This window comes from Oryza sativa, chromosome 2, assembly GCF_034140825.1.
Source record: "Oryza sativa Japonica Group chromosome 2, ASM3414082v1".
Classification (NCBI taxonomy): domain Eukaryota; kingdom Viridiplantae; phylum Streptophyta; class Magnoliopsida; order Poales; family Poaceae; genus Oryza; species Oryza sativa.
In genome coordinates this window covers 30,878,491-30,901,400 of record NC_089036.1, presented here as the reverse complement: position 1 = coordinate 30,901,400, position 22,910 = coordinate 30,878,491, and the positions used below count along the sequence as shown (strand labels likewise).

Sequence of the window (22,910 nt, the reverse complement as noted above, 5' to 3'; positions counted from 1 at the left end):
AGAAGGATCTCACCGGCGACCGAGGAAGGAGGAGCTCCGGCGGATTTCCGGCGAAGAGGGGCGGCGGCCGAGGTCCTCCTCATCCTTGCGGAACTGAGGGAGGCAACGGCGCGGGTCGGCGTCGACCGAAGCGGCGGCGCGACGCGGCTGGAGTCGGCGGCGGCGGCGGAGAGAGGTGGTTCGCGTGGCTACGGCGCTACGGAGGTGGAGAGGGGAAATGGAGCGGTGGCCGAGCTTGCCCGGGCGGCGGCAAAGCTGGCGGTGGCGGCGAAGCAGTGCGGCGGCGACCCTAGCGACGGGAAACGGCGGCCGGAGTTCGCCGGAGTGTGGCGGCGCGTGGGAGCGGCATGGGGAGAGCGAGGGAGAGAGTACCGGGCCCGGGAAACAAGGGGAAATGGACGAGGGGAAGCACGGGGGTGCTTTTTATGGGCTCGGGAAGGCGGGATCGAGGCTGGACGTGGCGGAATCGGCCGGCGAAGTGGGGCGCCGACGTGGGGTGGTGGAGGGGTTAACCGGCGCCGATTTTCGCGGGGAGAGTGGGGGAAAAGGTGGAGGAGGTGGAGGGGATCGATTTCACGCGCTCGTGGGGCGGGGTGAAGCGCGGGAACCGCAGCGTCGTGGGGCGAAACCGGCGGCCATGGCGGCCGTTGGGGCGACGGGAGGTTGGGGAAGAAGATGACAGGTGGGGCCTCGGGTCCCACCTGTCGGGTAGAGAGAGAGGGGAAAACGGGCGAGGGAGGTAAAGCAGACTTGAGGGAGAGAGAGAGCTGAGCGGGCCGAGGGAGGAGGCCGGCCCGAGAGGGAGAGAAAAGGGGCGCGCGGGCCGCGGGAGGGAATGAAGACTTGGGCCGAAAATGGCCCAAAGAGAGGAAGGGGGATTTTAATTGTTTTTCTTTTTATTTTAATTGATGCAATGATCTTTGTGCTATTAAAACTATTTCTCGAGCTCCGAAAATTCACGGAAAATTCCGGAGAGTACATTAGGGCACAAAGAATATTACAAAATATTCCCGGCCAATAATTTTTAAAGGAAATTTTTAATTCCCTCAATAATTTACTTGATTAAGTTGATTTAACTTTTATTTAATTTCTAGAAAATGCATTATTAAATAATTTTTAATTCCGAACGAAAATCGGGCGTTACATTTTGCTGACACGGTATACTAGTCAGAAAAAAATTAAAAGAAGTACGTAGGGCTCACATGTAAGTAAGAAAAAATGCCCACATTTCTCATTTCTTTTCTTTTTCTCTTCTTGAGCGGGCGCGACGACAGAGGGGGAGAGGGGACCGACGGCAAAGTGGGGACAGAGGCGGCAAGAGAGGGAGAGAGAGGCGGCCGGCGACGAAGCGGGGACAGCGGGAGAGGGGGAGATAGGCGGCTGGCACGACGGCGGCGGAGGGAGAGGATGAGAGGAGGCGGTCGGCGCGACAGCGAGCTCGGCCATTCTTCAGCAGACTAGGAGGCTCGCTGATGAGAGGAGCTGCTCGCCGATGCACAGCCATGTCGGTGATGGTGGGGTCGTCGGGATACCAGCCATCCGACGCATCCTCGTCGTCGGTGTTGTGAGCAGGTGGTTCGCGAGCAGCGCGTTGTCAGGCTTGACAGCGGCGCCGGTCATCGGCGTTGCCGACTCTACACCCACGTGCCATGACGACTCCGCCCCACTGCGTCGCCTCCAACTCCGCCCCTCTCCCTCCGCCCGTCGCCGCCTCTTTCTCCCTCCGCACAATGAGAGGTGCGTGCGAGCTGAGCTGGAGGGGGAGGGGAGGGGGGAGGGAGCGGCGGATGCCATGGGCAGCGGCGCGCCATGGCTGCTGACCCGCGTACACGTGCTCGCGCTCGGCGCTGACATCCGTGGACGTGGAGCCGTGCCTGGACGACTCTCTTGGCCACTCCTCCTGCTACGCCGCCGCCGCCACAGCCACTGTCCAATCCTCGTCGTTCTGCCACGGCATCTCCGACGCCGCGCTCTCCGCCAACTTGTCGGTGCCTGTCCCGCTCTACAACGCCTCCACCGGCTGCCTCTCCCCCATCTAAAGCTGCGCCGGAGAGAAGGAGAGAAGATAGGAGAAAAAAGAGAAAGAAGGAGATATGTGGGGCCCACACCATTTTCTGTCACTTACATGTGGGCCCCACATATTAAATTTAATTATTTTTGCTGACTAGGATGCCACGTCAGCGAAACCAGGTCTCTATACTGCCTTGGGACCTTTTATGCACGGTTTTACATAGTTTAGAGGTACACAATTTTAGTTTTATGGTCGGTGTAAATTTGAGGGACGGCAAGTGAACTTATTCCCATCATGAAAGAGATGCTGGCAGTTCTAAAAAAAAAAAAAGAGGAGAGTTGACCTGCCCAGTTTTACTGTCACCATGGGCTGTGGCTGGACCTAGAAAGCCCAACAGGAATAAATCCCGGTACGCTTCCAACATTGTCAAAGAAGAATTACGATTTAACCCGTTTAAGCTTGATATGTGAAGTAAAATAATCTAAAAAAATATTTTATTAAGATGGTAAACGCATATTGTATGGATATTACTATCATTTTTTTTTCTCAAAGACAACACCTTAAAGTATACGTTATGTTACTTTATCAGTATAAATGAGCACAACTACATACTAGTACTAAGTAAAACTAAATACTCCAATTTCTTAATTAAAATCATGGTTTTACGGCAGCTTTAACTTAAAAAGTCGGGCGATACGTGAATACTCCCTCCATTCATAAAAGTTAGACATATTTCACATTTGAGTTTTTCTAAATAAGTTGTTTCTAGTTATAGTCTTTATACATTTAAAACTTAAATGAATAGATAAATTAAATATTTGATGAGGATCAAGGAGTCATCTAAATACTTATATACTTATGGTTGTATGCTTGCATTCACTTATTGATTTTATAACATCTAAGATGATTTAATTTATTTTTGGTCTTGGTGACAAAAGTAATTTGTGTAACTTTTGTGGATGGAGAGAGTATGGCTGCGTTCGAATGTCCAAAAATTGTTGGATGAAATTTTAGATTCAGTGACATGATTTTTAAACTGCTAAACGGTGCATTTCGTGTAAAAACTTTCTATATGAAAGTTGCTCTAAAATATCAGATTAATTTATTTTTAAATTTATAATAATTAAAACTCAATTAATCATACGTTACTACCGCATCTCATCTTCCACATACTTACTTTTTGTTGTTTTCGTGCTCGAACTACATGGGCTCGTATCCGATTCTTTTTACACGCTCCATAGCGACATGGAGTCGCGAGACTCGCGATATGAGAGCAGGTACGGTAGCAGGCTATTAGCCAGCTGTAAACATATTTTAATCTCTACTACTTAAAAAATAAGAGGTGCTTCCATCGTTCGTCAAAAAAACCAGGCGAAAAAGGAAAAAAACCAAATATGTCCGATTAAAAAAACGGGCGAAAAAAACCGGAAAAAGAAAAACCAAACGTAAAAAAAGGGCGATAAAAAGAAAAAAAACCAGACCGGTCCCATCCAAAAAAACCGGAAAAAGAAAAATAAAAACCAAACATGAAAAAGGCGATAAAAAGAAAAAAAAACTGATCGGTTCGATAAAAAAACACGGGTGAAAAAACCGGAAAAAGGAAAGAAAAAACAAATATGTCCGATCTAGAAGAAGGGCGAAAATAAGGGAAAAGAAAAACGAATCCGACTCCGTCTACGCGGTAAAAAAAAGGGCGAAAAAAATAAAAAAAATATGTCCAATTTCAAAGAAAAAGGAATTATATGTGACGCGGTTAAAAAATTTCTATCTCTACCTCTACTATACTTAAAAAAAAGGTGCTTCCGTCGTCCGTAAATAAACCAGCGAAAAAAATCGGACGAGCGAAAAAACCGGGAGAAAAAAAACAGGCGAAAAAAAAAATCAAATTCCGTGAAAAAAAGGCAAAAAAATAAAAAAGAATTGGTCCGATTCTTAAAAAAAACGTAATCGGGCGAAAAAAATAAAAAAAGAATCGGTCCGATTAAAAAAAAGAAATAGGGCGAAAAAACTAGGCGAAAAAAATCTGGTGAAAAAGCCAGGCAAAAAAAAAAGAATCCAATTATGTGGACGCGGTAAAAAAAGGCAAAAAAATAAAAATGAATCTGTCTAATTTGATCAAACAATGTGCTCTGATTTTTTAAATTAAAATCCGTTCGATAAACTCCTAAGTAGGCTCGAAAAATAAATTCTAAATCATATGCTAATTTATCAAATTAATCTCGGTTCTACTTATTTGGTAATATATCAAATTAAACTTGATATTTACCGATTCGAGGTTTTCAAAGTGTCACATCATCGAACGGTGTTTTTCCCATTGCAACGCACGGGCACTATTGCTAGTGAGATAAAAGATGAGAGATAAGAGCAGTGGGCTACAGATATGTAGCCCGCTGCAGCGCGGAATCTAAGACACATTGTGTGTACCATATATTAATAGTATAATAAGCAACTATTTTATAAATTAGCTATTAGATTGGCTATAAATGAATTGTAGCAAGGCTATACCGTTAAACCTGCTTGAGGACTGGAGTACTCCACAAGCTGTAAATAAAACAAAATCAAACCGACCGTTCGAACTCCGAAACCTTTTTCTCGCCGGAGCCGTGCGCGCGTACGGCGTGGGAGGTGTGCCCTAGTCGCGGCGTTCTGCTGCCCTCGCCGCCGTCCCGCCCCCGCGTCGCCCCGTGCTCTCGCCGCCGACACCGAGGAGATCCGGCCTCCAGCCATGGTGAGTTCCAAGCACTTCCGTATCTCGCATGGTCGCTGCTATTTCCTCTTCTAGTAGATCATACCCTTCCCCCGATCGCGGATGCCCCTTTCTAGGTTGCATCTCGTACTCTTTTTTCGAGGCGTTACCGCTGAATCGCGATTTAAGTCGAGGAACTTGAGTCGTAATTCCGCTTCGATTACGTTTAAATTCGTTGGTTGGGGTTTAGGACTTTAGGCTACTGCAGATTCCATGCTGTTGAATTAATATTAACCTTGGTGGCAAAATTTGGTTCAGTGGTGGGTGCTGATTTCGCTAGTGTGGTCAAGGATGGCTGATTTATGGAAATTATGTGGAGAAACTGTAGCTATTCCTCTACTTCAGACCTACCCAGTAACCGTATTATGTTAGCTTATTATGGATAGATGAATTTAGGAGCTATAACTCTTAATAATTAATATCCATTTGAATTGAAAGGTTGGTGGCTTTTATGCCCGTGGGGAATACTTGTAGATTCATATATCATATTTTTTTCAGAGGAGGGAGGTTTCTGTGGTGTAGAATCTTGCGCACAGGTATGGATATCATAATCTTGTGTATTCCACAGATCCACACGATTGATCAGAATAGTATCACTGTTGGATTGATAGAGCAATCATGTTATGGGATGGTTAAATGAATGTATTTTCATTTGTCCAATTATCCTGGTGGCAATCAATGTTGATGCTTCCAGAGTCAACTTTCTGTTATGCATCTCTTCTGTTTTTCATAGTGTGTCAACTAACTAAAAGGTGCCAACTAATGCAAATTTTCAGGCCAGTCTTCCTGATTCTTTCTTGGCCGACTTAGATGAGTTATCGGACAATGAAGCCTATCCCGTGAGTTGATTTCTATTACATGTAATGAATTGTATGCTATAGTGATGTTTTAATGGTGCACTTAACTTATGGGTGCTATTTAAGGAAGGCGAAGATGAAGAGGCAAGAAATATGGAAGAAGATGGTGATGGTGGCATGCCTTGCTGTGAATTTCTTAATCACGATGATCTTAACAGTGCCTCAGAGCTTCATAAGACTCAACGTTATAACGACATTATGCAAGTAAGTAACTGAATGTGTACAACCCATTTTTTTTTTATCTACAATCTACAATTGTAATATTCAAGCTGCATGCCTGCATGTGTGCCTTCTTCTTTGCTTTCTTCAAAAAGAATAATCATGCTGTATATGGCTTAAGGCTGCCTGAGACTAATGAGTTTGCCCATTGTTTCCCAGTACTGCATAAGTCAAACAGTTTAACATAAGAACTTCATGTGCTGGATCCTTTTAACTGAGCCTGTCATACTAACCGTACTGCTACTATTTTCCACACTCCCGGTTGGTTTTCGTGCTGAATAGTTCTTTAACAAAGTTTTCTGGGTGGATCTTAGAGTGTAAAGTAAACAAATATGCAATTTGTTTTTCATGAAACAATTGTGTTGACTTCTTCAATTTACTGTACTGAAAAGTAATACTATTGTATTTTGTGAGCAGTAATGTGTCTATTCTTTCATCTCTTGTAATATCAGTTCTCAAACTCTGAAGGTTATCGTGTCATTCATTTCGTTAGGCCAATGTACTGAGAAACTTTCACATGTCTACTCTCAGAAAATTGAAGATGCTCTTCACAGAGGGACAAGCATATTGCCAGAAGATTTGGAACATCAACTTATTGCTGATTCCAATGCTTTATTAGTAGATATCGATAATGAGATCACTATCATCTACAATTTCATACGGGAGAAGTACTAGCAAAAGCTTCCTCTACTAGAGTCTCGCGTTCACCACCCAATCGATTATGCCCACATTGTCAAGAAGATTGGAAATGAGATGGATTTAACTTGTGTTGATTTGAAAGATATTTTGCCATCTGCAGACATAATGTGGATTATGATGACCGATTCAATAGCTAGCAAGGAGCCTCTTTCTGAAGAGAATTTGGTAAAAACAATCAAAGCATGTGATAGAGCTCTTACTCTTGATGCAGCAAAGAGGAAAGTTCTTGATTTTTTATAGAGTCGAATGGGATGTATCGCACCAAACCTTTCTGCAATTGTTGGGAGTGCTGTTGCTTCAAAACTGATGGGAGCTGCTGGTGGTTTGGAAGCATTGGCAAAAATGCCCTCTTGTAATTTGCAGCTTCTCGGTGCAAAGAAGAAAAATCTGTCTGGATTTTCTACTGCAGCATCCCAGTTTCGTGTTGGTTATCTTGAACAAACTGAAGTATTTCAAAGCACAATTCCATCTTTAAGAACTCATGCATGTAGAATTATATCTGCAAAATCAACACTAGCAGCAAGGATTGATTCCATAAGAGGGGATCCAACTGGAAAAGCTGGGCATAGCTTGTTAGAAGAAATCTGTAAAAAGACTGAAAAGTTGCAAGAATTACCACCTGCGAAGATCCTAAAGCCACTTCCTGTTCCAGATTGTATGCCCAAAAAGAAGAGAGGAGGTTGTCGGCTCCGGAAAATGAAAGAAAGGTTAGCTATTTCAGACTTTATCAAAATGTGAAAACCCATGAAAAAAACTGTGTTTAGTTATCTGATTATGTTACTTGTTTGTCTTGTCTGGGAACTTGATTTGCAGATATGCACAGACTGACATGATGAAGCTGGCAAATCGGATGCAGTTTGGTGTGCCGGAGGAGAGCTCATTAGGTTAGTTACACTATGGATGAACACCAGACTGGTGTTTTGTTTAGTTTCAGCATGGCTGAATCTGGCATCTAATTTTTCTTTTTGCCTATTCTATTCGTTTTCTGTTGTTAGGTGATGGCTTAGGGAAAGGTTATGGCTTGCTTGGACAAGCAGGAAGTGGGAAACTACGTCTCTTAGCTGGCCAAAGCAGACTTGCTGCTAAGGTTGCCAAACGGTGAGCAGTTTTGTTTGTCATTATTTGTTGGCATTTTACTTTTAAAATGATAAGGCATAGGATGATATAGAGAACTATGAACCTGGTTTGCTATGCTAGCGCAATGCAAAAACTGCATTATGTTTGATAGGAAAAACAGCCAGAAAGAAACATTCCGTTGTCCCTTCTTTCCACTTTGCTATGTAAATATTTTCTTTTCATAGGATACATGATGGATATTTCTCCCCTTCTTTTCACTTACCGCACTTCTATATATGTTTCTCTAAAATTACCAGGCAGTTCAAACCTTGTTCTCATGAATCATATGATGAGTTCAGTCACTCTTTACATTCTGTAGTGAACACAACCGTTCTTTATTCTGCATCATACTTGCTTTCATTGTTTGCAACGCGTTAAAAATGTTTTGTTCCTTTCACATGATCCTCTTTTACCTTATTACTTTTGTTTTATATTTATTCTTGATACCAGATTCAAGGCAAGGAGTTGTGACAGGAGTGAGTCAAGGTCGGGGTTAACATCAACTCTGGCATTTACACCAGTCCAAGTAAGTTCTTGCTTTGAACTGGAGCCATCTTGTCGTTTGCCTTATTGAAAGTTGGTTCGCTACATAACCTCAAACTCTTTATGGGGTTTATGTTACATGTCTTGTTTTGTATGCTCTTCACTTGTCTAGGCACACACTAGTCACTACTCACTACTCCATCCGTCCCATAAAAAACTAACTTCTAGCTACGAATCTGGAAGTAGCGTTTGTCCAGATTCAGTTAGTAAATCACCTTGGCCTCCCTTTATGTTGTTTAGATAGCATAAAAAATCCTTTTGCTTTTCATGTCTGACTATTGCTATCATTTCCTTCAGGGAATGGAGCTTTCAAATCCACTGGTGCACAATGACCATTCTGTCAGTGGAACCCAAAGCACTTATTTTTCGGATGTTGGGACATTTTCAAGTATCAGAGGAAAAGATGCCATCCCCATTCAGTCATCAGAAATTCAGAATCCAGGGGTGTGAGCCCATGAAAATCAGGTTCTTACCGTTTCCCGATCACACTTTCACTCACAAGATGTTGAGATAAAAGCCTTAAACTATGCAATGCCATGGTTATGGTGTTCGGTTGATATGGGTCTTTTGTTTCTTCAGGCTATTGTTAGTTGTGCAAGTAGATGTGTTACATTCGTTCCTGGCACTATCATCGCCTAAATAATCACATAACTGTTTCTAGTGGATAAAAAGGAGCAAAAGTTAGTTATGCAATTTTGTCTGGTCATTTTTTTTCACTGTCCACACCCATTGATGATGATACCATGAAAGGACTGGCTTGACTATCTGATTCTGTGTGCTCGGGCGCCCACAGTTTTGGCCTCGATGGTGCTCTTATCTAGTTTATCCAACGACCATGATGGCTGTAGAACAGTGAGGTGCCAACTCTTAGTGATCAGGTCCTGGACGTTGCCTATTGCCTCTTTTCATCTGAAGACATACTAGACTAGGCTACAAGCCAATGTATCTTTATCATCAGGGCCCAGCTTTGTTTGCCCTGATGGTCCTCGCTGCATGTCTGCATCCATATGGGTGACCAATTATCACTCGATTTTCACTGATACTGTGATAAGTTGTCCTTTCGTCTTGTCTAATTGAGGTTGCGCTACTGCCTCTTGGCCACGCATAAGCTGCGACCTTGATTCTTACAATCCGCGCGCTGTGGTTGATCTAGAAATCTGTAGGAGTTAGAGATGAATTCCTGAGTTTTGAGTTTCTGGCCCAGAGGCTTATGAAAGCTATGATGGCATGTTTAGAGCTTTCGATAAGTGGGGCTGTGGGGATTGGGACCCAGTATTGCAAAATTGAGCTAAATCAGAACAATTTCCAAAACAATGCCTCTGTCCACTCCAGGCACAAACAATTACAAATACAAATTTTAACTTCCAAGAAGATGGAAACAATATTTTTTTTTGGCACACACATTGGTGGAAACTATAGTATGATGTTCTAGATTTGCCCGCGCTGTGTGGTGGGTAGTGTGGCCTAGTGGGTACACTGCCCTACGGCCGCAAACCGGGCCGACTGAACTGTAAGGCAGCTGCCCTTGGTTTCTTTCGCGCCCAGTGATTTGCATTTGGACCGCTGATGCAGCAGCGCGATGCACGTACATGATAACATAGCGGGGCCATGCCCCTCTCCTGTGCTTGATTCTCACGCGAATGCTGTGGGGGACGGACAGCATCGGCGTGTTGCTGTGTCTAACGTACGCCAGCGCTTATCGCCTGCTCCATCCTGTGGAAGTGGCCGAATCGGATTCCCTCTCCTCTTCTTACGAAGCAACCAAAATCCCTTGTCCTGTCATATTGTCGTACTCCTCTTAGAGGAGCACGTAAAACTGTTGGTTCTCGTGAATCTTGCATATGCACTGTCACTCTCGTACTAGGGTGTCATGCTGTTGGTTCCGGTGAATCTTATCTACATATGTATATCCTGTCTGCACAACTTCTATTCCTTGCTATAAGAAGAGAACGATTTTACTAATAACAGCCGCTGGAATAATTTTTCATGTTGCCGTGTGCAACAAAAGGGGAAAAAAAAACAGCCTGATAAACAAAGTGTAATGTCAAGTTGCAGACAACTAGCAATGCAGACTTACCTTCAGAGAGTTATTGCATCGTCCAGTTTTCCGAAAGCTCATTTCATTGTGGCTGATCATAAGTTTCATTGATTTGAAACCGTGATTGTGAAGCCTCATTCTCTTTTATGGAAGGCAAAAGATACATTTAACTCTTCCCAAATATTTCCTACCCTTCTCTTTCCTTATCTTGACCTGTCGTCAGCAAATGTGTCATTGCCAAATTCCAGCCCTGCAGCAAGCTCACGCCAACTTGCCTGTTAAATAGTCCCCTCTCTGCACTGAAATGCAACTCGGGGAGAACAAGGAAAAACCTATATATACACACTCCTCCATTTCTGGTCACGCCGCAAGGTTTGCTCCAACACCAACAGGGAGGTAGGCTGCAGCTTATCATGGCGGCAAGGAGGGCTGCTTCCTCCCTCCTCTCTCGCGGCCTCATCGCGAGGCCTTCTGCTGCCTCCTCCACTGGCGACTCCGCTATCCTTGGAGCAGGTGATGATCTCTGCTTGGATCTTTTCTTGTGTTCTCGAGTTGGTGAGAAATGGTTTACATTTTCTGTCGCTTGAATTGAGCGATGAGTGTTTAGGGGATTTACTGTAAGTTCTTCTCTGTTAAATCGGTGAGAACCTTCTTTCTTTCATTTTCTGATGAAAATGACCGGCGGTTCGGCACAATGAGAGCGTCTCTGATGGAGTGAGATTAGTTTATGTCTTCAAATGTTTCTTCCTAGAACTTTGTCCTTTTCTGTTCTGTTTGTTCGGTTTCTAGTAAGTAGCGTCATGAGTGAGTCATGCCACTAAAGTTAGTTAGACTTCTCCTCCCCAAGTGGCCGTGGAGATGAGGTTCTGTTTTTCTCGTGTATGATATTTTGACGCTTTCAATTGGATCCTTATCAAAACTCGGATAAACCAAAAGCAGTTCAGTCTTTTCCCCCCTTTTTTCTTGCCACTGCTCATCATGTCCACCTTCAGTGTCATCCTGTCACGACTCACGAGTTCGATGCTCTCCTGGGAGGGAGATCACACCCCCGTCATGCACCAACAAACAAATACTTAATTCATGAATCTATTCCTTGTTCCAATTGAGATGTACTTACGAAAAATAATAAGAAAATAGAACTTTTATGTTACAATATTATCTCCTTAAACAAAATTGTTACTGTAGTTTGCTAGTCCGTTTGATGGAGCATTTGAGAGCAATCATACCACACATGCAACTGGTGATACACACATTTCACTGGACGTACTTACCTACCCTCTGCGTTGCGGTTACAGGCTCAGCACGGGGCTTCTTGCCTGGATCACTTCACAGATTCAGCGCTGCACCGGCCGCCGCTGCCACCGCCGCAGCCACTGAGGAGCCGATCCAGCCGCCGGTGGACGTGAAGTACACCAAGCTCCTCATCAATGGCAACTTCGTCGATGCAGCATCTGGTACACGAGCTACTCGAGCCAGCACGCCTCCGCGGCGAGTCCACATTCACGATCGATAGGCGTAACGCATGTTTTCTCCTTCAGGGAAGACGTTCGCGACGGTGGATCCCCGCACCGGCGATGTCATTGCCCGCGTGGCCGAGGGCGACGCGGAGGACGTCAACCGCGCCGTCGCCGCCGCCCGCCGGGCCTTCGACGAGGGCCCGTGGCCGCGGATGACCGCCTACGTAAGTTGCAACTGTGTCGCCACGAGCTGCCGTGCGGCGGCGTGCGTGCGTGCACCGCCATGATAGGAGTTTGCGCGTGTGTGCATGCAGGAGCGGTGCAGGGTGTTGCTGCGGTTCGCGGACCTGATCGAGCAGCACGCCGATGAGATCGCGGCGCTGGAGACGTGGGACGGCGGGAAGACGCTGGAGCAGACGACGGGGACGGAGGTGCCGATGGTGGCGCGGTACATGCGGTACTACGGCGGGTGGGCGGACAAGATCCACGGCCTCGTCGTGCCGGCGGATGGGCCACACCACGTGCAGGTGCTACACGAGCCCATCGGCGTGGCCGGGCAGATCATCCCCTGGAACTTCCCGCTGCTCATGTTCGCCTGGAAGGTCGGCCCGGCGCTCGCCTGCGGCAACGCCGTCGTGCTCAAGACCGCCGAGCAGACGCCGCTCTCCGCGCTCTTCGTCGCCAGCCTGCTCCACGAGGCTGGCCTCCCCGACGGCGTTCTCAACGTCGTCTCCGGCTTTGGTCCGACCGCCGGCGCCGCTCTCTCCAGCCACATGGGTGTCGACAAGGTAACCATCGGATTAACCTCACGGGTGCTTTTCTGTAACAATTTTACTGAGGATTTTGGCCGTGTGCGTAGCTTGCATTCACCGGTTCGACGGGCACGGGCAAGATCGTGCTTGAGCTGGCCGCAAGGAGCAACCTTAAGCCGGTGACGCTGGAGCTCGGAGGCAAATCACCTTTCATCGTCATGGATGACGCCGATGTCGACCAGGCCGTCGAGCTTGCGCACCGCGCGCTCTTCTTCAACCAGGTATGTGTCGCTATTTGCACGGCGTTTTTGCGTGCCATTGCGTCTTCAGCAACGGGCTCTGAACAAAATGTCATATGTTCTGCGATGTGCGGCGAGCAGGGGCAATGCTGCTGCGCGGGGTCACGCACGTTCGTGCACGAGCGCGTCTACGACGAGTTCGTGGAGAAGGCCAGGGCTCGCGCTCTGCAGCGTGTGGTCGGCGACCCATTCAGGACAGGCGTCGAGCAGGGGCCTCAGGTACACCAACAAATCAGTTGCTCAAGATACACAGCGATAAAACCCAACCCGTAACCCAAAATTTCCTCTCTGTTTGAATCAGATCGACGGCGAGCAATTCAAGAAGATCTTGCAGTACGTCAAGTCGGGCGTGGACAGTGGCGCCACACTCGTGGCCGGCGGCGACAGGGCGGGCAGCAGGGGGTTCTACATCCAGCCAACCGTCTTTGCAGACGTCGAGGTAATGCAATCACAATTCACACACCCCTTCGCCTAGTTTCCCCCAACATCTGTTCATGTCGTTTTGCCGGTTATTGCAGGACGAAATGAAGATCGCGCAGGAGGAGATATTCGGGCCGGTGCAGTCCATCCTCAAGTTCAGGTTTGCAACACTAGAATTCCCCCGAATTCCATCTGACCGTGACAGATTATCAACTGGAATTTATACAAACACCTTACGTGCAATGTGCAGCACGGTGGAGGAGGTGGTGCGGAGGGCGAACGCGACGCCATACGGGCTGGCGGCGGGGGTGTTCACCCAGAGGCTGGACGCGGCGAACACCCTGGCGCGGGCATTGAGGGTCGGGACGGTGTGGGTGAACACCTACGACGTGTTCGACGCGGCCGTCCCGTTCGGCGGCTACAAGATGAGCGGCGTTGGCAGGGAGAAGGGCGTCTACAGCCTCCGCAACTACCTCCAGACCAAGGCCGTCGTCACGCCCATCAAGGACGCCGCCTGGTTGTAGCTGTAGTAATCGATCCTTTCTCTCCTCCATCCCCATCGCCATTGCTGCGTGCTATGACTGCTATCCCGTGCTCTTCCATATCAGTTGTCACTTGTCAGCGTGATGTCTCTGAACAACGCCAGAGATTGCGATGAATAATGGTTAAATCGGGCAATCTTTTGTACAACAAAACTTACTGTTACTGATTATCCTGTACTTTGTCGCCGACATTGCAAAAATGGACGAAACATGTGACAAAACGCCAGAACGCTCGCCGGCTATCGTTCGGCGACGATCTCCAAGGAGGCGGCCTCGGCCACCGGCGCGTCACCTTCCTTGCCGCGGCTGGCGGCCACCTCGGCGCGGCAGATGGGGCACAGGCGGCTCACGCGCAGCCACGAGTCGACGCACTGCGCGTGGAAGCCGTGCTCGCACCTCGGCAGCACCCGGCGCCGGTCGCCCGCCCGGAACGCCTCCAGGCACACCGCGCACTCGCCGGCACCCTCCTTGACAACGTGGCACGGCAGCTCGCCGACCTGTTCCGCCGAGAGGCCGCCGCGCGCCACGTCGTGCTGCCCGACGACGCGGGCGCGGGCGAGGGCGAGGCGCGAGCGGCCGTATCCCCACCACAGCGCCCATAGGAGCACGAGGACATGGACGACGACCACCAGCGAGAGGCCGGCGACGAGGAAGACGTTGGAGTTGTCTCCTTTCATGCGATCAACCGAATCAAGCGGATGGACTTCACACACATTTGAGACCTCGAGGCTCGAGCAATGGAAGAGCAGTAGCAGTTAGGAATTAGGACAGAGAAAACACCTAAATATATACTATATGAGACTTAGACTTCTGATCGAGTTCTGACTTTTGAGGTTCAGCCGTTCAGGTGTGATATCACAAGCTTAGCTACCGAAGTACTACTGGTTTAAAATAATGCTAGTGGCATCTGAAAACTGAACCATTTACCAAGTACCAATATTTGCTGATTTTGAGTTTTTATCATAACGTTTGACCACTCGTCTTATTCAATTTTTTTTAAATATAAAAAACAAAAAGTTGTGCTTAAAATACTGTAGATAATAAAGTAAGTCACAAATAAAATAAATAATAATTTAAAAAAAATTTAAATAAGACGAGTGGTCAAACGTCGCAAGCAAAAACTTAAAATTCATTATATCATGGGACGAAGGGAGTATTAGTTAGTCCTTGCTGAGTTTCCCAACAGCGTAAGCACATCCTCCTTGGTTTACCCTCTTGCTTAATAGATCTCGAACGACGGTGAGCTTTCTCAGGTCAGGCGAAAAATAAACATATCGTCCACGTGTTATGCTTGTAAGAATGCACAAGCTGTGGATATTAACATCTCTGGGAGACAGTTCACATCACGTACTGATGATCATTTGCAAAGGATCAGTCCAACGCACGACTTTCTGGTTTTAAAAATTTGCTGCGGGATAATGTTTCAGCTGGCAGTCATGTTTAATTAGTTATACACAGGTTGCAGCGGCGGCGCGGTGATGGTTGTATGCATTTTGGAATATGCTCCAGCATATTGTAAACAAAATCAGATTCAGCTGAAGACGAGAACAGACGAAACAGAGGAATTCAGAGCTCCGGTTTCTGACGTTTCAGTGGGATTCGATGTGGCATCGGACAAGCTAGAGGGAGAAGTTGCAACTTGCAACTTGAGTCGAATGATACCTCTAGACTTTTAAAAAGAAATTTGATCCCAGCATCCGAGTGGACTAACGATCATCTCATTCGCTAGACTCGTTCTCCGATAAAACCCTGGCACGCAAGGGATCAACAGAAATGACTAGCTTGGATTAATTAATTAGTAACAGATAACAATGCAGATGGGTAGTTGTTTTGGGGCAAATGCATATTCAGGTAGGTCAAACGCAGACGTGATCTGCACATATCTGTTCAGTTTCCCTAACTGACGCATTTCTTTTCTGGACAAAAACGTAAGCTGAACGCCTGAACATAACAAGTACAGTTACTTGGAGTGTAGCACCTGGATACGTAACGAGTAGCCTGTGTAACAGATATGATCGGAGCACCACTTCCACATGATGAATCAAATTGAATTCATAGAATGGTTGAGCTGATCAACTGATCAGATGACCCATTTGATCTGTACAATAAGATTTCCTAAATGCAACTACGCGAGGATTACTAATTACAAGTTTACAACCAGTAAAAATTTAAACAAGAGTCAAACACTAGAGTACACTACCGTTCTGTGCCTCCCAATCTTTCAGTAACGATCTCCAGCGTGGTCGCCTGACTTGCCTCGGCCACCGCCGCGGCCGGCTTGCCGGCGTAGCCGGACACTTCCACCTCGGCGCGGCAGATGGGGCACACGCGGCTCTGGCGCAGCCACGAGTCGACGCACCGGGCGTGGAACCCGTGCTCGCACCTCGGCAGCACGCGGCACCGGTCGCCCGCCTGGAACGCCTCCAGGCACACCGCGCACTCGCCGCCGCCGCCGCCACCGCCGTCTTCCTTGCGCTCGTGGCAGGGAAGCACGGCGATCTCGTCGGGCGTCAGGCCGGCGGCCCGCTGGTCCCGGCGCTCCTCCACCCGGAACGCGCCGCGCAGGAACACGCCCCGGCGCAGCGCCCAGAAGACGACGACGACGTGCAGCACGAGCATGAGCACCACGCCGGCGACGAGGAGGAGCACCGACAGCGTCGCCCCCGCCGCCATGCATGCAGCTTCTTCCAAACCCAATTCCTCTTTTCACTGCAGCAGCAGCTAACCAGCTAGCTGCTTAATTTGCCTTTGCTTTCTTACTGGACAAGAAGAGTTTGTCCGCGCGCAGCCGCAAGTTGGCGGTACAACCAGTTCTGAAAGCTAGGTCAATCGCATCCCACGCCTATCTCGTTCGTTTGACAAACTGATGCAACTACACGTCCTTAAAAGCGACGTCCCTGTTCGATCCCTTTCGAAGCTCTCTTGTCAGTTCTGACAGAAACGTGATTAATGGGATATTTGGGTTAGACTAGTAGTAATATTAACTGATTAACAATATTGTTTATAAATAATTGGTCTCGACAGCTGGAACAAAAGAGTTTTTCCCTCTGCTAATAGGTAGTAAGTCGCCGGTGTTGCAACAGTTTCTGGACGATCAAGTCCATGCCAGACGCTGTCTTGGCTTGGCTCGGTGCGTGAGAATGAGAAGCTGAGAACGACATGCTGCTAAGCCGCTTGGGATTTGGAAGATTTGGCGACTAAATAAGCGCGGCCAAGCGATCTCTGGGCAACGTCCGCGACGAGAGCGACAGCGTGGATTGGAACTCGCTTTGGTTGGTGGAATTAATGGTGGTTACTGGTTATACCTCTCTAGCTCTCTTTGACGTGGCAGACTGCGAGAGCTACGCTTGTTTTCTGGTACCGTTTCTTTTCATTTACGTTTTAATCGTGTATATGTGGTGTGTTCGTTGCGTGCTTTCCATGCTTTAAAAAAAAATGGGGCCGTGGTTGGCTGTTTTGGAGTTTCTTCCTTTTGTGGGGATTTGTTTTGAGGCTTATTGCTTAGGCTATAGCGACGTTGAAAAATATGAATATGTTTTGCTGATACAACGATAGATATGGCTAAGATCAGATGGCATTTAAAAGGAATCAGGTCACTAATAAATTAAACGTTTCGTTTGACGTACATACGTACTTTTACATCAAGCCAGCTTGTTTGTCAACTGCATTGGGCATGTTTGCGTGGGTAAGTATGTACAGTATGTATCTGCCATCGTTGTAACTTGTAAATTCGAAAAGAAAAAAGAGAAAGAAATAATAAAAGTTAAGTTGCCTCACAAATTCTCGACAAAAGCTTTTGGGCCAGGTAGTACGATTTTCTCCACCGGAGAAGTCGGGCGGCCCGTGTAGTACCATATGTGTTTGGGCCCTGAAGGCCTGGGAGTTTCCGTGATTGCAGGCTTGCAGCAACTGAAATGGGGCCAGGCTGGGCTGGGCTGCGATGCAGTTTAGTACTACTCCTGAAACATTCCTTGCACGTCCTCCTTATTCTTCGCTCGGAGGAGGTTCAGGGCACATGGAGCAACATTGCAACCGTATAATCGCATCTGATCAGCAGAGAGTATCACTCTCTCTGTCCAGCTGGAGCACAATGCTGGTGGCGAGAGAGCCATGCACAACGGTCTAAACGTACCACTGCAGATCACTATTGCTACCACTACCACGCATCGTACGCACGGTACCACCAATCCTCCCCATCTCAACGGTTGCCCAATGTGAGATCACGAAAGGGTTGCACTAATAATACAGTAATACCAATAGTAGCAAAACAAGACAAATCGTTTCGAAGCATGGCAATCCCTAGTGCTGCAGACATGCCACATGGTACCTCAACAACCTGCCATGTTCAAGCGTCGGACCAGCTGTACCCACTGCTCCCGAACGGCCTCGATCGGCCACACTGGCAGTCAGTCACTTCCGGCCCGTTTGTCTTCTACTCCTACTGTTCTTCTACTGCTACTACTACTTTAGTACTCGTCGAAAAAAAAAAAAACCTCTGTAGCAGCCCCACGGTGTCGAACTGTCGATGGAGCAGTGAACTCGTGAGACGAGGCGAAACGGCGAGAGACGTCGGTGGCAGAAACGATCGATCCTATCGGCCAGCGAATCGCAGCTCAGGGGCTGTAGTGCAGGCGATGCGATCACGCGAGGGAGGAGGACTTGATCCGCGCGCCGATTGGCGGACACGGAACATGGCGGAGCAGGAGTCGGGTGGAGATCAACCCTGGAAAGCGCACCAGCGACGCCCAAGATGCGCCCCCCTCATTGGCGCACACTTGACGCAGCCCCCACGCGCCCCAGCCGCCTACTCCACCCAGCCCCCCACCCCCCACCCCCCCAAATTCGCTGCCGCGCGCGCGACCACGCTAGGATCGCGACGAAACACCAATGCGATGCGGCCGTTACGAGCACGGTCGGGTGATTGGGTTGCGTCCACGGAAGATCCCCTCCCCGCGGCCGAGACGGGGGCGCAACCGCGCAACGCAAGCAAACGCGGCCAAAATTGCGCTGCTGGGATTACGACTCCACCAACGACACGCTCGGAGCGAGACCGCACGCAAGCCATCAACGTTTGGGTGTTTTTTTTTTTGTTCCTATCCTCCGACCTCGTCTCATCCGTTCTTCTCCCCCCGAGAGTTCCTCGTCTCGTTGACACGTCGCGTAATTAAGCAGGCCGCTTATCACCAGCGGGATCGATCGCCGTCTCGCCATAACTCCGCGTGTTCTTTTTTCTACTCTTATCTCATGGAGAACGCTGTGTTGCTCCGTCCCGCTCTGATCTGCCGCGCGCGGCTGAATCTCCGAACCGCACGCCTTTTACTGTAGCCACACCTTCGATTTTCAATCGCCGTCAGGAAATGAATTTCTTCTCTCCTTTTTTCTTCTTTCCCTGACATGATTGATTGCAACTCCGATAGATGCTTGGATTGCGAGGCCTGTCAAATATTCTCGTCCCCTGATAGATTTTTCTCCGCCAAAGTAATCAGACGCTCGCGATTAGCTCATTTTTTTATCAGCGCCACTAATGATGGCACAGATAGAGTACTAATTGGCAGGCGATTATAACTTGAAAGTACATGATCACCTCCCAATACGAGCGGTTGATTAAGCACTTCTAGCTTCACTCTGTATCTGCAATCTCTCATCAACATCTCCATCAACAAGGAGAGACGGGGGAATCTTGGTTATGCTTGTCCAATTAGTGGGGCTGCAAAAGACAAAAGATGTTCCCATGTCCTATCAAGGCCAAGGAAAATGGCTCTTGCGCTGTTCCTGCTAGACTTAACTACTGCAACTAGCTCCTAGTGTGACATCAGATTCAGACCAAACCAATATAACTCTTCTAGGTAACAAAAGATTATCCATAGGACATGCATGCCCTAGCTAAATACACGTCAAATCCATATGACAATTATTCAACCGGGTATTTAGGCTTGTGGCTTAATTTTGACTATAGTATACAACATAAATAACTCATGCTAAGTTTTGGTATGCTCCCAAGTCCCAACTAATAGGCTATGGATGATCACTTCAATATGGTGAAATGATGAACTGAAAGGGATGCATCACCTTAGTAACAATAAAAGTTGTAGACGAGAGGGATGGATGGAAATGGCCACATATAGTTCCGCTTGGTTGGATGAGATCGAGCCAAAAGTGTATTTTTTTTTACCAGCATTTATGCAGTATTGATCTAGAATAGTACTATGGTTTTCAAAGAAAAGTTATAATAGTACAATGCACTACCATTTAGCCTTTTTATTTGCTCCAATATATTTATTTGAGACTGCATACATAATCGTGTATAGTAAATCTGATCTTTCTTTAGAAGAAAATCTTATGTTTATTTTTGCCGAGTTTAGTGTCCACTCCTGCTCATGCTTTACAAAAATGTGATGCCTCCGTTGTATTGTCGCCTCTACCACTGTGGCCGTCAACACTAAAGGCAACATCGGCGATGCAACCTCCTTCTCTGTCACCACTTCGTTGCACATACTTCTATGTCATCTTTAGCAACTTGCCCGTCTGCCTCCTAGTACAAATCTCAACTTACAAACCCAATTTAACTCTATCACTTACTGCCAATGGCCGATAAGTATACAACGTTGGACACTAAATCCACAACTAATGTGCAAGTTTACCTTGCCACCACCTTCGCCATGTATTGATGACTACGACCACTTAGCTAGCGATCATACCATTAAACTTAAGGTTTGAGCCGGTTCAACGTTTTAGGACCCTAACTGAGTGAAAACCTTAAATTAAAACTTAATAAAATTTGCAGTGGAAAGATGTACTTGGCACAAATCATGAAGCAAAATCATAAGGCGAGAAAATCACACTACTACAGGATAGATTTTTCTAGACGCCACACTCTTTTGTTTCCATGCGGTCCGTGAGTAGAACCGCACGGAAAAATAGGGGGACCGGTGCTGGGTTGTCGTCCGCACGGGAAAATGCATTTTCTCATGCGGACGTCTTAATACGACCGCACGGGATAATCCTCATTATGAGGATTATCCCGTGCGGTCGACTTAAGAGGACCGCACGGAAAAATCGATTTTCGCGTGCGGACTTTTTAAATGGACCGCACAGGAAAATACCTCCCTCCTTTCCCTCCCACCCACTTTGGCATCCTCTCTCTTCCTTTTTTTCCCTTTTATTCTCTCTCAACCACCCTCCTCTCTCTCTACCTTATATCTATTCTCTACCTGATCCTTTCCCCTCCTCCTCCTCCACCCCTCCTTCCGTGTGGGCGTCGGCGGCGGCCTTTCCGCGCGTGAGGCGAGGCGGCGACCAGCGAAGCGGAGGCGAGTGGTGGCGAGCGGGGCAGCGTCGAGCGGGCGGCGGAACCTCCTCCTGGTCGTCGTCCTCATCGTGCACGTCGTCGCTCAGCTCCCTCGACGACGACGCCGTCGTCGCGACGGCGTCAAGGCAATGGCGGCGAGCAACGAGTAGGCGGTGATGCGGCTGGATCCGGCGGCGGCGGACGTTCCCCGCCCAGATCTGGCAATGATGTTGGCGGGCTCGACGCCGACGACGGTGGCGGGCTCGGCACCGACGACGGTGGCAGGCTTGGCGAGCGGGCGGCGAGGCGGGCGGGCTCGACAATGATTTTCGTGTTTTATTTCGGTGCAGGTGATATAATTGAACCACACGGGATAATCGATTATCCCATGCGGTTGGGTCACCCGCACATGAAAATGTTCATTTTTCTAGACGCTGGGTTCCAGATGGGGAAAACCTCCGTATGGAAAAATCAATTTGACTGCACGGAAAAATAAGTTATGTAGTAGTGTCAGTTGATTTTATCAATATTTATACTTAAAACTAGTGGATTGTAAACTTGATATATCTTATCAGCTTGGTCTGATTACAAATACTTGTCAGTTCACTTCTCATTTCAGCCTCCTAGCTAATGCACTTACTACTATTTTGCATACATTAATTACGTGAAGATGGTATACAGCCAAACAAGAACGACAGACAGACGACGGACGGCCAATCGTTTGCGTCAGTCGTGCTGTCCACATTGTGTAATAAATGTGAAAATTTTACCACCATCTTCAGTCTTTCTATTTGTGTCTAGCTAAAAAGAAAGGGAAAGAAAGCTAAACTGCATATTCCCGTAAGCAATCTAGTCTAGCTTATGTGTGTTAGCACTAACGGCATGCTAAGCTATGTCCCGGCCCTTTCTAATTTAACCTTTTACGGTGTGCGAATTTACTTTAGAGCAATGCTACAGGTACTAAATTTTTCTTACTAAACTTTTACTAATAATCATCTTAACCGTTTAATTTAGATAGATGGAAGTTATAAAAAATCTAGACACATTCAAAGCATGATATATCGGTATTAGTAAGAAAAACTTAGTATGTACTATTAAACACATGCTAGTGCACTTCAATTCTATAGGAATTTACTGAACTTAGGGTGCGATCGTTTCAGCAGTGGCGGTAGGCAGTTTAGCCGCACGTAAAACGAGAAATGCAATTAGCATATGATTAATTAAGTATTAATATATAATTTTTTAAAGAATAAATTTGTCGGATTTTTTTTATAACTTCTTTATAGAAAGTTTTCGTACGAAATATACCATTTAGCAGTTTAAAAAACATGCTAACGAAAAACGAGAAAAATCTAATCCTATAAACTGAAAAGAGCGCACCCTTAGAGATATTTCACTAGTCTTCGTCTCTTTTAATATGTGTTAGATAACGCACTCGTGGTAGGTGTGCTTGTGTCTTCGATGTAATCATGCACGGAAGAAGAACACTGTGCAACAATAAGTCAATAACGGTGAAACTTTCGGCTGCTAATGTAACTCCTATGTGGCTACATACCAGAGTACTACCAGTGCAATCTTCTACTATACTCCCTCCGTCCTCTAATATAAATGATTTTGATATTTTACTTACACCGTTTGACCACTTGTCTTATTCAAAAAATTTGTGTAAATATAAAAAATAAAAAGTTGTGCTTAAAGTACTTTGGATAATAAAGTAAGTAAAAAATAAATAATAATTCTAAAATTATTTTGAATAAGATGAGTGGCCAAACAATGTAAGAAAAAGTCAAAATCCCTTATACTTCCTCCGTTTCACAATGTAAGTCATTTTAGCATTTTTCACATTCATATTGATGTTAATGAATCTATATATATATATATATATATATATATATATATATATATATATATACCTATCTAAAT

At 46.7% G+C, this 22,910-nt stretch overlaps 4 protein-coding genes across 4 annotated transcripts; 2 read left to right on the top strand and 2 right to left on the bottom strand.

Annotated features, from left to right (window-relative positions):
- Positions 1-4,591: 4,591 nt before the first annotated feature.
- Positions 4,592-9,292, top strand: LOC4330613 (U4/U6 small nuclear ribonucleoprotein Prp31 homolog). The gene is given in 8 exon segments (XM_015769964.3): positions 4,592-4,739; positions 5,534-5,596; positions 5,681-5,818; positions 6,365-7,239; positions 7,346-7,416; positions 7,528-7,630; positions 8,099-8,174; positions 8,489-9,292. Coding segments are annotated over 8 exon segments (1,482 nt in total). The 5' UTR covers positions 4,592-4,736; the 3' UTR covers positions 8,642-9,292.
- Positions 9,293-10,542: 1,250 nt separating this feature from the next.
- LOC4330612 (benzaldehyde dehydrogenase, mitochondrial) lies at positions 10,543-13,869 on the top strand. Its single transcript, XM_015769962.3, has 9 exons — positions 10,543-10,742; positions 11,525-11,683; positions 11,768-11,910; positions 12,001-12,474; positions 12,546-12,719; positions 12,819-12,956; positions 13,039-13,176; positions 13,256-13,317; positions 13,408-13,869. Exons 1-9 carry the CDS (start codon positions 10,643-10,645, stop codon positions 13,679-13,681), a joined length of 1,662 nt encoding a protein of 553 aa, XP_015625448.1. The 5' UTR covers positions 10,543-10,642; the 3' UTR covers positions 13,682-13,869.
- LOC4330611 (RING-H2 finger protein ATL40) lies at positions 13,405-14,376 on the bottom strand. The gene has a single exon (XM_015769963.3). It carries the CDS (start codon positions 14,374-14,376, stop codon positions 13,939-13,941), a length of 438 nt encoding a protein of 145 aa, XP_015625449.1. The 3' UTR covers positions 13,405-13,938.
- Positions 14,377-15,733: 1,357 nt separating this feature from the next.
- Positions 15,734-16,410, bottom strand: LOC107280049 (E3 ubiquitin-protein ligase ATL41-like). Its single transcript, XM_015769246.3, has one exon. It carries the CDS (start codon positions 16,370-16,372, stop codon positions 15,896-15,898), a length of 477 nt encoding a protein of 158 aa, XP_015624732.1. The 5' UTR covers positions 16,373-16,410; the 3' UTR covers positions 15,734-15,895.
- Between the last annotated feature and the right edge of the window lie 6,500 nt (positions 16,411-22,910).